Genomic DNA, 15,255 nt, shown 5'->3' with positions numbered 1-15,255 from the left:
TTAGTCGCCTTAAGCTCTTCGGTGCTTTGTCGGTATAGTGGCGAAAAGGCATTTGGTAAAGGGGCTTCTAGTTGTATCTTGTGATCGTATATGCGATGCGGGGGAAGCTGATCAGATTCCGACTTCGAGAAGACATCGGAATAGTTGCGGTGCATATGCGGAAGCTTGTCCCGAATGAGGCAGAGCGTTTCCTCGTCCTCGGCCGCTTCCCTCTCTCGGATGATCTGGTCGATCTCGTAGATGCTTGTCGTAAAGAACTCGGAGTCGCTTCGTATCATCTCATAGTGGAAAGCGTTTGCGCCAATCTCGCAAATTTGGACCGGCGTGAAGCTGCGTACCAGGGTCTGGCGTCGGGAAAGAGAGAAGACTCCGCTCCTCCCATGATTCTTTCTCTCATATGCGGATGGTCCGTTTCTTGGAGGTTTCGCCTCCACTTGCCCTAAGGGTCTGTCTTTATAGGTTTCCACGGGCGAGGCTCGTGTCCTTGGGGTTTTGGGGTGCGGGTGGGTCGTTCCAGTGTCTCGCACCGAGCTCGGTGGGGTGATCATAATAGCGTCACGATGGGCCGTTATCACTTTCATTGGTATCGAGCGTCCGCCCTCACGTCGTCTGTCGTCATGGTCGATGGCATCGTCCCGCCGGTTCGCATCCGATTGATGGGCGGGGTGACGTATAGACAGTTCACGCGAGTGGTAGGGCAAGGTGATCTCTTTGCTCCAGCTAGGAGTAGGCGGGTACTCCTTTGGCCATACTAGCCGGCTCTTTGCAGAGTCGAGTAGGATTCGGAAGCGGCTAAAAAGCTTCTTCCCAATTATCACATCTTGCGCTCCGAGATTTAGGAGCACAAAGGGGCAGTTATATATTCGGCGTCCTTCGACTGTCAAGTGTAACCGAATATACTCCGATACGTAGCTTTGGATATTTCGCTGAAATCCACGTATGGGTACAGAGTAGGGCAGTTTCCGTATAGGGCTCTGAAGCGCTTTCGACAACCGTTGCGCGAAAGGCTTATTAATGACGAGGTAGCCATTTGCTCCTGTGTCTGCGAGTGACTTCGTTTGCACCCCGAGTCCGTTCATACTCAGGGTTGTATCAACGAGAAATTGGGAGCCTCCCAAGAGCTCTCGTAAATCCAGTCCTTGCAGATCACATTTGCGTAGACCTAGGAAGGAGCCTTTCCCTAGGCCTCGTCGTTTTCCTCCAGGGACGCATCCGACTGGTGGGCGACTGCTTCCTCCCAATTATCTTCGTCCTCAGGGGCTTCGCGGTCAATCTCCTTGACGGTGGGGTTGAGCGGGCATTTGTCTTGGAAATGGCCCGGCTTGCCGCACTTGAAACAGTTTCCGGACGTAGCCGGCACGGCGGTCCGCACGCGGCCTGTAATGTCCGGCTTGGGGGCGGTGGCTGTGAAAGGAGTCCTCTGGAAGGAAACCAGAGGGCTTCTTGTCTGCCTCGGTGGCTGGGCCTTTCCGGGGTCCACGGGCGTGAACCTGGATGAGCTCAGGCGGGCGGGTCCTCGGGAGCTCGACTCGCCGCTCTTGGACGGGAAGCTCAACTCGTTGTTCCGGCGCCGCTCCTGATCGAAGGCGGTGAGTTCTCGGACCATGGTGTGGTAGTCTCCCTTCCATTGACTTTTGATAACCGCCACGCGGCTACGGAATTGAGGGGTCAACTTGTTCCACATGTACCGAAACCATTCTGACTCGGTGACCTGTCCTGTAATAGCTGCACTTTGGAAGCGAGCTTTGAACTCTGAGAAAGTCTCGTTTGTATGTCCTTTCTCTCCCATTTGGAGGTCGTCGAAGAGGTTCCGGGCCTGTTCCGTTTCGTTGCCAGTGAGGTAATATGAACCCAACAGGTCCATCATCTCGTCGGCACTCCGAAACCCGTGTGTCGCGGATAGGTATTGGGGTTCGAGGTATTTCTTTGCCAGGCCAGTCGTAGTCCCCCATATCAACGCTCTTCTCGAGACGTCGGTAGGGTAGTGATCCTCATTGACTACGAGGCGGTCCCGAATGGACGCGCTCCATTGCATAAAGGTATGTTCTATCCCATCGCTGAGCGGCGTAATCTTCTCAGAGATGGTGGATTTCTTGTAGCGATTCGGAGGGTCTTCGGAATACATCCTCGGAATCGATGGAGAACGAGTGTTTCGAAGAGGCGGCAACTGAACTGTCTCGGGGGTGTTTCGCATAGGGGAAGTTCGTCGCTTCTCAACTTCGACGGTGTCCACCGGTGGCGTGGACGGGATCCTGGTCTGGGTTGCCGCTAGGTTGGCTATCATTTCCTTGATCTCCTGCATCTGGATCTCGAGGTTTGCCATTCGATCCGGTATGTCTTCGGTGGGTGCAGCAGTCCCAGCTGCAGCAGTGGTTTGTCTCGTTGACATTCGTGACGGTTGACAATCATTGTCTTGGGGAATGTTTGAGGTCATTTTCCTCATGTTGGTTCGGGGGTGTATCGGTGTCGATACGAAAGAGTTTGACTTCCGGTAGCTCGTAGCTATCAACACTCTTGTTCACAATTACCTCTGTGCTTGAGGGGGTTCTTAAGGATCTCGTATCCTATTCGGCGCCAACGCGTCGACGACTTTACCAGCTTGCTCTGCAGGATCAAACCCTGATCCACTGGTCGTCCGTGAGTTCTCTGGGGTCACAGCTATTTGAAGTCGTCAGGTCTCAGCTCCGTCGCAGTTTCCGAGTCGCGGTCGGTGGTGTAACGGTAGTTCTCCTGAGTCGTTCCAGTGTGGGATATTCTTTGAGTACGGCCGTCCCCGGCAGGCGTGATCTTTTTTGTATAATGTAAGGACGCAGGGCACCGTATCACGAGAAGTGGCATATGGGAGTGCGAGTCGGATATGAGTCGGTGCAATCCTATAGGTCTACTACGAAGGATACAAAAAAGATGAAGGTGTAACCCTGTATGACTGTTCCCTTAAAATACCCGAAACCGCTCCGACTCAGCTAGCTCCCTGTTTGCCTAAGGCTTCCTTACGTTATGTGCCTAAGGCTGTCAGTCGCGACTGACCCGTAACGGCCCCGAGTCTCGATGACGCCACGTGACGGCCGTAACTACCCCGAGTAAGGAGGCATCCTTACAGTCTCCTCTGAGTAATCCAGCTCTGCTGTGAGTCTCTGAAATTCAGCCCAGAATGTTGCAAAGGTATTCTTGCCCTGGTATAGCTTGCAGTACTCAGTTTGTGCAGTGTGTCTCCTATTGGGGTCGCTAAACACTTTCTCGAGGAATTGGAGTATTTCTTCTGCTGACTGAAGCATGTTTGGTGAGGTAATGCGAAGCCTTGGGTTCACATGGCGAACTGCGAGTCTGTAACGCTGACTTCTAAACGATAGAAGACACAGAGGTTCTCTTGTGTAAAGGTTTACTTATCAGAGGAGGCAGGGGATCAGACACAAAGGCTTCAAGTAACACGTTACTAGTATATAACAAATACTGTATTGAGTTGAGCACGAAGCTCCTATCTAAGAACTAACTATCTACTTATATAGTGGCGTCGTGCCTAGTGGACTCCTGCGAACCCACTCGAGTCCTCGGAGTCCTGGACTCTTAGGATTCTTCTCATCATCCTGCGAGTCCGTCATGTGCCTAGTGGACTCCTGGGAACTCACTCGAGTCCTCGGAGTCCTGGACTCTTAGGATTCTTCTCATCATCCTGCGAGTCCGTCATGTGCCTAGTGGACTCCTGGGAACTCACTCGAGTCCTCGGAGTCCTGGACTCTTAGGATTCTTCTCATCATCCTGCGAGTCCGTCACGTGATACTTTCGGAACTACTATTCCCCGCTGCCCCTCCAGGTACCAGGGCCGGTCTCATGCGACCTCCCTCCTTCCTGTCCTGTAGTTGGCCAGCCTTCTTGTTCCGTCGTAACAGAGTCCTCCTAGTCTGCTTTGGGGATAACTGTAACGCTGACTTCTAAACGATAGAAGACACAGAGGTTCTCTTGCGTAAAGGTTTACTTATCAGAGGAGGCAGGGGATCAGACACAAAGGCTTCAAGTAACACGTTACTAGTATATAACAAATACTGTATTGAGTTGAGCACGAAGCTCCTATCTAAGGAAATACTATCTACTTATATAGTGGCGTCGTGCCTAGTGGACTCTTGGGAACTCACTTGAGTCCTCGGAGTCCTGGACTCTTAGGACTCTTCTCATCATCCTGCGAGTCCATCACGTGCCTAGTGGACTCCTGGGAACTCACTCGAGTCCTCGGAGTCCTGGACTCTTAGGACTCTTCTCATCATCCTGCGAGTCCGTCACGTGATACTTTCGGAACTACTATTCCCCGCTGCCCCTCCAGGTACCAGGGCCGGTCTCATGCGACCTCCCTCCTTCCTGTCCTGTAGTTGGCCAGCCTTCTTGTTCCGTCGTAACAATAACTTTTATTTTCCATGACTTTACATGACTAACCGGGCTTGGTAAATGTATTAGAAATCAAGTGCGACCCACAACTAGCTTGCTATCATGTAGCGAACGTAAGAGAATCCCATAGAACCATCTCTTGGGTTTCTAGCCTATAGGAAGTGAAAAGGAGGTCCAAGGTCAGAGTACCTATAGACAAGTTATGTCATAACTTAACCAATCTTGTGGGTAACTAAGGAGCGATGATGTGTAATGAATCATAGAGGGTTGTAGAAGCTTCTAGAGCTATCGTTCATGTTCCTAGGCCTCTAGTTGGTAGAGATATGCCATGTGGTAGTATTGGCCCACCCCCTTAAGGAGGAGATTTTCTTAATAACTTGTTCAATGAGTGTCCAAATGATATGCCGTGATGGATGTAGCATAAACAGATGTAGTATAAGAGTTGGCAGCAATCGTTGAGTAGTATTGCTCTTGTTGTTGGTATGATAAGCCAAGATATGTATGGTGACTTGTAGGTTTGAGGAGGAGATTTCTAAGGTTGCTCTTGAGTTTGAGAGCAAACTGAGTGCAACGAATGTCAGTATGACAGTGCTCTTGTCATTTTCTGCTACATCTTCCTGTGCAGGTTTCTTGTCTTCATACCCTGGGCCAACCATATCAATCGCTAGATCAATGACTTTAAAGAAGTCCAGCTCTTTCTGCGCTGCCCATCCTCTAATCATATTGGCAAAACTTGGTTCTGGGAAGTGGTTGATGTTGGCTTCTAGCTTAAGTTGGATCTTCACAACCTAGTCTTCAAAAGCTAGTTCAATCCCATCTGTAAGGACAGGAGGATCCGGAATGCGAGCAGACTAGCAAGGTGCTGCATTGCGAATAGGAGCTGTATTCTTAAGGTATTTTTGAATGTCTTGCAGTTCAGTAATCTTTTCATCCTTGTCTTGAATTTCTTCTCAGAGCTGTAGAATAGCATCATTTCGCTCTGTAATAGTAGCATTAGAAGCTTGATTGACAATGAGATAGTCCTTAATAATGGCTTTCAACATTGACTAGGCATACTCTTAGCTGCTAGGTGACAGCTTTTGGAATTCAGTGTATGTGTTAACATTCCAAGCCCTCATCTAGTGGCCATTTGATAGTATAGACTACTGTCTTTCTTAAGCTGTTTTGCCCATCCTCTTGAAATCTTCTTGGGCTTCGAGGAAGTCATCTTGAACTTCATCTCTCTTCTTAGACTCATCTACTAAGGTTGTTTTCTCATTTATAGACTCATAGTCTTCTGGGTTTTGGTCAGCCATCTGGACTTTTTCTTTAGCCATGTGTGCCATAGCAGCTTTGCTATTCTTTTAGTTTTCATATTCAGTAGATCAGACTCGTATCTCCAAAGGCCCTATTACGTAGTTTGTTGACTATAGGAGCCACTCAAGAGGAGCGCACTTCCCTCACAGCTATATTCCTTGTCGAGGGAGCGTTATGAAAGGTCTGATCTATAAAGTCTATGGTGTTCTAGTGTGTTCTGGAATTGACTTTAGGATATAGTTGTAGAGTTTCTAAAGAAGGGAATTTGAATTTCAGTATCAAGGTTCAGGCTTAGAGAGCAAAAGAAAGGTAAGATTCAATCTTATGTTACGATGGTCACGGAGGTCAAGAAGCTAGTCTAGAGAATAATAAGCTAGATTGAATCTAAAGAGAGAAGAAGAAAAAGAAGAAGGTGAGGCTATTCCTCATAATATACAGTTGTCTGCTTAGCGGTTGTAGCCTTAGTGGCTAAGACTACACCTGTAACAACTGTAACCAGCTGTAAGCTATAATCGTAACAAGCTTAAAGATTTGGAGACTGTTGACTGTCGAATACGATGGCCGAAGGTTCTAAAGAACCAGTTGATAGAGGCTTTTTGCGAAGGCTTTGGTGACTAGTGAGCATACCAGTTTTGGAGTGCGCGACGCTACTTAATCGTCATTGTAAACAGCTGATTTCGAGGCATCTTGGCCTATGTAATGTTAGTATAAGATGATATCTAGTCAAATAAGTTCGATATCGAGTGTATTGTAGTTTTGGTAGGAAAATAAAGAATCCTACAAAAAATATCGAGTTAGCGTGAATATCGCCTAATCAAGTATCGACTTATCGCGTGAGAACTGTACTACTATACCACCACCTTACATAATGACCCTTAATCAATTGTAATTTATTTCTAGCGCCTCTCGCACATACGGTATAGTGCTACATAGTCCATAGCGCCGTTGTCAGCCTATAGAACCCACCTGCTAAGTAGTCTCACTTGCCACCTCTGTATGGACTTAAGCATCAACCTTAGCACTCTATCCTCTACGTCTAGTATAGAGACGTCTCCTGCACTTCCTTTCCCTCCTCTTTTCTATTCATTTGCTGCTTGTAGAGCCTTAACTTCTGCCTTAAGTAGAATAGCAGAATGCATCATAACTTATGCTCCCTTAACAAGGCAGCTAACAGCATCATTAATTAAGGTAGGAGAGCTGTTCTAATATATGATGCAGTTCTTAATGTGCTTTGTTTAAAAGTTAAGCTCCTGTATAGTTGAAGGAGTCTTTGAAGTCTAATTGTTACTCTTAACTATAGGAGGAGTTAGAGTTCTTAGGTGTAGATTTAAGTAAGAGAGGACATTCTACAGCTTATGTAGAACTAGTCCTGTTGCTTACAACCCACTCTTAATGTTCCATTCTATAAACATAGCTCTGAATGCTTCTTTAAATGTAGAGTGAAACTCAAGCTTCATAATATAATTTAGCCTATTCTATATGAAGGTTTTAATCTAACGTCTATATGAAAGCTTTAATAGGGCAAAGCAGCTAACATTAAGTGGCTGAAGTATATATAGAGGGTGATTATCTTCCGTTCTATATAGTAGTGTTAAAACTAAGCAGAGAGGTGGCTCTTATGCCTATTAAGAATAAGAAGGCAATAGGTTCTAATCATACGACTGTTTGTATGCTAATCAAAGTGTTAAATCCACTCATACCTAATTGAATTTGAAGTCCACCCCTGTTCTTACTTAGTGTAATCACCTAATCATCTAGTAATCCTAAGTCCTTATACATAGCAGAGAGGTGATTCTACACCTTGAAAATAATGAACAGTAGGAGCGCCTACCCATATGAATTAACACCTTAGATGATTGACACCTATTCCCTATTTCCTAGCTATATAGTCTTTAGACGACTCTTTGCTTCTAAGCTTGTGACTACCTTTATAGTAGCAATAACTCCTATTATAATGTTATAGCTACAGTAATGTGATGTCATGGTTATAGGGCTAGTGGGGCTAGGCTCTAGTAATGTGACCTATAAGTCAAAGACTAGTAGGGCTAGGTGTTAGCTGCCCAGAGCGTGCCAAAGTTCCGCTCCGAGGCGGAGCGTGACCTCTACGAGGAGGCACGCGCCACTCGGGCTGCCCTCGAGTTGGGGCTGGCCGTGAGTAGACCCCCTTCCCCTTGTGACTCGGTGTGGTTTCGATGCTGACTCTGGGCAGCAAATTTGGTCGTCACTGACCCGTCTCCGGACGGAACAGGAGAACATTCCTGCTCTCGTGGGGGAGTTGGTGGCTGCTGTAGGCAAACTGCCCACCGCTGCCGCTCCTGCGGTCACTACGACTCAGGGTGATGGAAGGAGGGAGGGGAAGGATGGGGAAGTTGGGGCGGCCTACGGGGCCTAGGTGGGGGAAGACCCTGTGTCAGAGGGGACTTGGGCCTGGCCCTTCGTGTGGGGTCACTTCGACCATTCGTCTCTCATGGTGGTAGCCGCTTGTTGCGACGCCGGTGAGACGTTTGGGAAGGGTGGCTCCCGCAAGGGTTACGGTGGTGAGTGCGCCCTGGCTCGGAGGGTATTTTAGCTTAGAGTCGCAGACAGTAACGACTCTGTTTCTTCCACTTTGTCTTTTCCGTGATCGTAGTTTTGTTCCTTTCCCGTCTCCCCTGCCGTAACCCTTCTGAGTAGTTTTTGAGGTGGTCCTGGTAAATCTGGGTATTCTGTATGAAACTCTCTGAGTTTATGGGGAGAGTTCGTGAAGTTTGACGCTGGGTACCACTCTGGGTCCGGATCATATCCGACCCAACTAACCCAGTATTGTAGTTGCTTCCGGCGGAGCCTTACGGTGAGGATCTTTTCCAGTTCCCATTCCTCTATGCCGTCTATCACTTTGCTGCTAGGCTCAGGCGGATCCTGACCAGGTAGGGGGTTGTTCGGGTCCTTCATGAGGACGTCTGGTGAGAACACATTGTGTATTTGAGAACTGGTAGGTAGTTCCAATCGAAATGCGTGCCCAATCCGTTCCAACACCGTATATGGTCCGACCCATTGTTGGCCCAGCTTGCAGCTAGGACGAGAGTTTTTCAAATTTTTGGTCGATAGGTACACTCTATCTCCTACATCCCAGTCGATGGCCCTTTGGCGTCGATTCGCGTGCTTAGACATTTCCTCTTGTGCCTTTGCCATGTTTTCCTTTGCGTGGACCCATGTGGTATGCATTCGGTCTGCAACTGCCTTGGCTTCCTCTCAGTTTAGGGTCTCCCGGGGGTTGGTGCTTTTCAGAGTGTTCCAATCCCAACTCGTACGCAGATCGGTTCCATACTTGAGTCAGTAGGGGGTCATGCCAATGGATGCGTGGGGGAGTGTCATTTGCACGCGGTCCATTATGGGGATGAGTTCGCTCCAGTTATCCTGATAATGGGATACTAAAGGCCTCAGTCTCTGATCGATGTATCGGTTCATGATTTCTGTCTGCCCGTCGGTCTGCTTATGATAGGCAGTCGACAGCTTAACCTTAACACCGATAATTCGACAGAACTCCTGCCAAAAGGATGATATGAATTGGGGTCCGCGGTCGCTTACAATCGACTCAGGAGTGTGTCCGAATTGGTATACCGATTCGATGAACAATTGCGCCATCTGCCGGGCAGTTGTGGTTTTGTAGCAAGGTATGGTCACCGAACTCTTACCGAGTCAGTCCATAAACACTAAGATGCTATCGTATCCATGCTTGTCCCTTGTGAACTCCTTGAAGTCCATGGTGAGGTGTTGCATAGGATATTCGGGTATGGGTAGTGGGTGTAGGAATCCTTGTTGCTTAGTGACATTGGTGTGAGAAAGCCGGCAACGCAGTTTCGTACATACTGCAAACAGTCCGCTTCCATCCCGACCCAATGATACTTTGGAGCGAGCAATTGGTAGGTTTTCCTGCCACTTGGATGTGCTGACGACACTTGATCATGCGCTTCTCGGATCAGTTTCGTACATAGGTCGGTGTGGCGATTCACACTAGGTGGCCTTTGTACAGGAGGAGCTGGTCGTTCATCGCGAATCCGTCCGGTAGGGGTTGTTTCGCGCGAGTCTCGGTGAATGACTTCCGATTGTCCGCACATAGCACCTCTATTAAATTGAAGGGCACCTGTGCGTTGGGGGTGTCTATCAGGTTAATGCCACGTAGCTCTCTGCTAGTTCGGCGCTGATACGGGGGTGTAAGCGGTTTGGACCTAGTAATACCCTCACTCTACTGTCGAGTTTGACTTTCTGTTGCGTTACCAGGTCTTGGTCTCTTCGGCTCAGAATATCAGCCTTCTGATTATTCTTGCCTGCGGTGTACATGATGCAGAAATTGAAGTCGGAGAGTAGCTCCATCCACTGAACCTGTTTCGCTGTGAGAATCTTGGTAGACATGAAATATTCCAACGAACGGTGATCAGTGTAGACGTCAACTCAGTGGCGTATGTCATACTGACATTCGTTGCACTCAGTTTGCTATCAAACTCAAGAGCAAACTTAGAAATCTCCTCCTCAAACCTACAAGTCACCATACATATCTTGGCTTATCACACCAACAACAGAAGCAATACTACTCAACGATTGCTGCAAACTCTTCTACTACATCTGTTTATGCTACATACATCACAGCATATCATTTGGACACTCATTGAACAAGTTATTAAGAAAATCTCCTCCTTAAGGGGGTGGGCCAATACTACCACATGGCATATCTCTACCAACTAGAGGCCTAGGAACATGAACGATAGCTCTAGAAGTTTCTACAACCCTCTATGATTCATTACACGTCATCGCTCCTTAGTTACCCACAAGATTGGTTAAGTTATGACATAATTTATCTATAGGTACTCTGACCTTGGACCTCCTTTTCACTTCCTATAGGCTAGGAACCCAAGAGATGGTTCTATGGGATTCTCTTATGTTCACTACATGATTAGCAAGCTAGTTGTGGGTCGCACTTGATTTCTAATACATTTACCAAGCCTGGTTAGTCATGGAAAGTCATGGAAAATGAGAGAACTACACTCCTTTGGCATAAATAGGATTGCCCTTTCCTTAAGAAAGGGCAAGCAGGCAATACAGTAAATCGACTATCACATACTTCCACGTCTTTTACAAGCTTCCAAGCATTGATCTTGTTACTCCTTGTTTCTGAAAAGTCAGTGAGGTGTTAACCTCTGACTTACCCCTGAGTTCCCAGACTCAACATTTGTTGCAACTTGTCTGAACCACTTCACTACATCATACACCTGATTGCTGCGTTGTGGAATAGTCTAAGCTACAACCCTTTGGCTCTGTTTTCTAAGACAGTGTGTTGTCTTAGTAAATTCATCCCTTCCTTGGGTGGCTAGATTCTCACATCTGGTGCACCCACCATTACAGCGTACCGAAGCCAACTCGGGCCTCCATTTTCCAAAGGCTTTCACGATTGCGAATAGTTCCTTGTCGTGGATCTCCCAGTTGATCTCACGTGACTGTAGAAGCTTACTGGGTACCATCGCTTGTCAGGGTGTTCTTGAGACAGGACACCAGCTACCACTCCATCAGAGGAGTCGGTCTCCAGCTTCGTAGGCAATTCGGGGTTGAAGTGGTGAAGTGCCTGTACCGCTAAAAGTTGTTGTCGCAATTCCTCGAAAGCAGCCTCGCATTCCTCTGTCCATCGGAACGGCTCCGAGGGACTAGTGATGGTGGTGAGGGGCTTTGCTATTTTGCCAAAATTGCGAATGAATTGTCTATAGAAGCACAGAATCCCAGGTAGGACTTCACACCCGTAACAGTGGTCGGTCGGATCCAGTTACGAAGGGGTTCGATTGTGTCGGGGTCCGCTTCGACACTGGAGGTAGTGAGAACATAACCCAAGTATTTTGTCCTGGTGACGTTGAACTCACATTTGTTCAAATCGGCTTGGAGTCCAGCTTCTAAGAGACGCTGTAGGACCTTATGCACATGCTCTATGTGTTCCGTAGGGTCCTCTGAATAGATTAGGATGTCGTCTAAGTATGCGCTACAGAAGTCGTCTAAGTATTGCATCAGGACGTCATTCATATACCGCTGATAGGTTGCGGGACCGTTCGTCAGTCCAAATGGCAGCACTTTGCACTTATAGGATCCATAGCGAGTCCGAAAGGTTCTGTACTCGTCTGAGTCGGGGTGCATCTGTATACGATGGAAGGCTTGTCTGATATCTAGCTTCGTGAAGATTTTTGCTTTCGACACCCGTCCTAGTAGTTCATCGATACGCGGGATGGGGTAGGGATCGTTCCGGGTGAGGCCATTTAACTTCCGGTAATCGATGCAAAATCTTAATTTGCCATCCGCTTTCTTTACGAATAGGATAGGGGACGCAAAGGGGCTGTTGCTGTTGACGATGAAGCCTTTCTCTAGGTTCTCTAACAGGTATTGCTTGGTCACCTTAAGCTCTTCGGTGCCCTGTCGATATAACAGCGAGAAAGCGTTTGGTAAAGGGGCCTCGAGCTGTATCTTGTGGTCGTATATGCGGTGGGGGGGGATTCGATCTGATTCCAACTTCAAAAAGACATCAGTGTACTTCCGGTGCCTATGCGGAAGCTTCTGCTGGATGAGGCGGAGCATTTCTTCGTCCTCTACCAACTCCTTTTCATGAATGATCTGATTGATTTCGTAGATGCTAGTCTGAAAAAACTCGGAGTCGTTTCGCATCATCTCGTGGTGGAAAGCATTTGCACTGATTTCGCATATATGCATGGGTGTAAACCTATGATGTACTAGGGTTTTTGAAAGGGTGGGTGCACCAGATGTGAGAATCTAGCCACCCAAGGAAGGGATGATTTTACTAAGACAACACACTATCTTAGGAAACAGAGCCAAAGGGTTGTAGCTTAGACTATTCCACAACGCAGCAATCAGGTGTGTGATGTAGTGAAGTGGTTCAGACAAGTTGCAACAAATGTTGAGTCTGGGAACTCAGGGGTAAGTCAGAGGTTAACACCTCACTGACTTTTCAGAAACAAGGAGTAACAAGATCAATGCTTGGAAGCTTGTAAAAGACGTGGAAGTATGTGATAGTCGATTTACTGTATTGCCTGCTTGCCCTTTCTTAAGGAAAGGGCAATCCTATTTATGCCAAAGGAGTGTAGTTCTCTCATTTTCCATGACTTTCCATGACTAACCAGGCTTGGTAAATGTATTAGAAATCAAGTGCGACCCACAACTAGCTTGCTAATCATGTAGTGAACATAAGAGAATCCCATAGAACCATCTCTTGGGTTCCTAGCCTATAGGAAGTGAAAAGGAGGTCCAAGGTCAGAGTACCTATAGATAAATTATGTCATAACTTAACCAATCTTGTGGGTAACTAAGGAGCGATGACGTGTAATGAATCATAGAGGGTTGTAGAAACTTCTAGAGCTATCGTTCATGTTCCTAGGCCTCTAGTTGGTAGAGATATGCCATGTGGTAGTATTGGCCCACCCCCTTAAGGAGGAGATTTTCTTAATAACTTGTTCAATGAGTGTCCAAATGATATGCTGTGATGTATGTAGCATAAACAGATGTAGTAGAAGAGTTTGCAGCAATCGTTGAGTAGTATTGCTTCTGTTGTTGATGTGATAAGCCAAGATATGTATGGTGACTTGTAGGTTTGAGGAGGAGATTTCTAAGTTTGCTCTTGAGTTTGATAGCAAACTGAGTGCAACGAATGTCAGTATGACAGTTTTCTGCGGTGGGGGAGAAACCTCCTGGTTTCATAGTGGGTTCGATGGCGTATCGGTGATCTCTTCGTAGTCAGAATTTATCACTTTCATTTCCATCGAGCGTCCGCCTGCGCGGCGTCTGTCTTCGCGGTGGATTGCGAAATCCCGGCGATTCGCATCTGACTGGTATGCAGGATGTTTAATGGACGTTTCGCGTGAGTGGTAGGGCAAGGTGATCTCCTTGCTCCAGCTAGGAGTCGGCGGGTACTCCTTTGGCCATACTAACTGGCTCTTTGCAGAGTCGAGTAGTATTCGGAAACGGCTGAACAGCTTCTTCCCAATTATCACATCTTGTGCTCCGAGGTCCAGGAGTACAAAGGGGCAGTTATATATCCAGCGTCCTTCGACTGTTAAGTGTAACCGAATATACTCCGATACGTGGCCTTGGATTTTGCGCTGAAATTCACGTATGGGTACAGAGTAGGGTAGTTTCCGTATAGGGCTCTGAAGCGCTTTCGACAGTCGTATTGCGAAAGGCTTGTTAATGACGAGGTAGCCGTTTGCTCCTGTGTCTGCTAGGGACTTTGTTTGCACCCCGAGTCCATTCATACTCAGGGTCGTGTCGACTAAGAACTGGGTGCCTCCCAGGAGTTCTCGTAAGTCTAGTCCTCTCAGGTCACATTTGGGTAGACCTAGGAAGGAGCCTTCTCCTAGGCCTCGTCATTTTCCTCGAGGGACGCATCAGATTGAAGTTCCACGGCTTCTTCCCATTGTTCTTCTGGCTCGGGGTCGTTACGGTCCATTTCCTTGATAGTAGCATTAAGGGGGCATTTGTCCTGGAAATGGCTGAGCTTGCCACACTTGAAACAGTTCCCTGAGGGTGCAGGGACTGCGGTTCTCACACGTTCCGGTATGGCTGGCTTGGGGAGGAACGCGGTTCAGGTGAATAGAGTGGGTGTGGCTCGAGTCAGCTTCGACGCCGATGCCTTTGCCGTATCTGTGGTACGTGTGGACATCCTTGCGAGAGTGGGTAGTGGGTTCAATTCGTTGTTCCGGCGCCGTTCCTGATCAAAGGCGGTAATTTCTCGTACCATGGTCTGGTATTCTCGATTCCATTGGTTTTTGATGATCGCGACGCGGCTGCGGAATTGGGGAGTCAACTTGTTCCACATGTACTGAAACCATTCCGACTCGGAGACTTGTCCTGTGATAGCTGCACTTTGGAAACGAGCCTTGAACTCTGGGAAGGTTTCGCTAGCATGCCCTTTCTCTCCCATTTGCAGGTCGTTGAAGAGGTTCCTGGCCTGTTCCGTCTCGTTGCCTGTGAGGTAGTATGAACCTAGTAGATCCATCATCTCCTCAGCACTGCGGAACCCATGCGTAGCGGACAGGTATTGGGGCTCTAGGTAGGTCTTCGCCAGGCCGGTCGTAGTTCCCCATATAAATGCTCTTCTCGAGACGTCGGTAAGGTAGTGGTCCTCATTGACTATGAGTCGGTCCCGAATCGAAGCGCTCCATTGTAGGAAGGTATGTTCTACCCCATCGCTGAGAGGAAGGATTTTCTCAGAGATGGTTGATTTCTTATAGCGATTCGGAGGGTCCTCGGTGTGCATTCGTGACGACCCTGGAATCGATGGAGAACGAGTGTTCTGAAGAGGTGGCAATTGAACTGTCTCGGGGGTGTTTCGTGTGCGAGGCGTTCGTTGCTCCATAGCTTCGACTGTGGGTATGGGGGCGCCCACCGGCGGTGTGTGTCACGGTTCACCAAGGCATAGGGCTCCAGTTGGGTATTATGAATTAAACTCAATCTAGAGAAGAAAGGAAAGAGAAGAGGAGCACTCGAGCAGTGGCTCGATCTATATACAGCTATGTTGTTGTGGAGTGAATTCTCTTTAGCGAGACCAGTTCTGAGAAT

The 15,255-nt window shown here is 47.8% G+C and overlaps 1 protein-coding gene across 1 annotated transcript; it reads right to left on the bottom strand.

The window, feature by feature from the left end:
* Positions 1-2,658: 2,658 nt before the first annotated feature.
* Positions 2,659-3,275, bottom strand: VC83_08484 (uncharacterized protein; the record flags this gene model as incomplete). The annotated part of the gene is made up of 2 exons (XM_024472033.1): positions 2,659-2,730; positions 3,099-3,275. 2 exons carry the CDS (start codon positions 3,273-3,275, stop codon positions 2,659-2,661), a joined length of 249 nt encoding a protein of 82 aa, XP_024320419.1.
* Positions 3,276-15,255: the final 11,980 nt, after the last annotated feature.

The sequence above is a fragment of the Pseudogymnoascus destructans genome, assembly GCF_001641265.1.
Source record: "Pseudogymnoascus destructans isolate 20631-21 unplaced genomic scaffold scaffold_26, whole genome shotgun sequence".
Taxonomy (NCBI): Eukaryota; Fungi; Ascomycota; class Leotiomycetes; order Thelebolales; family Thelebolaceae; genus Pseudogymnoascus; species Pseudogymnoascus destructans.
Note: the sequence above shows the minus strand (reverse complement) of the source record. Positions and strands in the feature narration are given on the sequence as shown.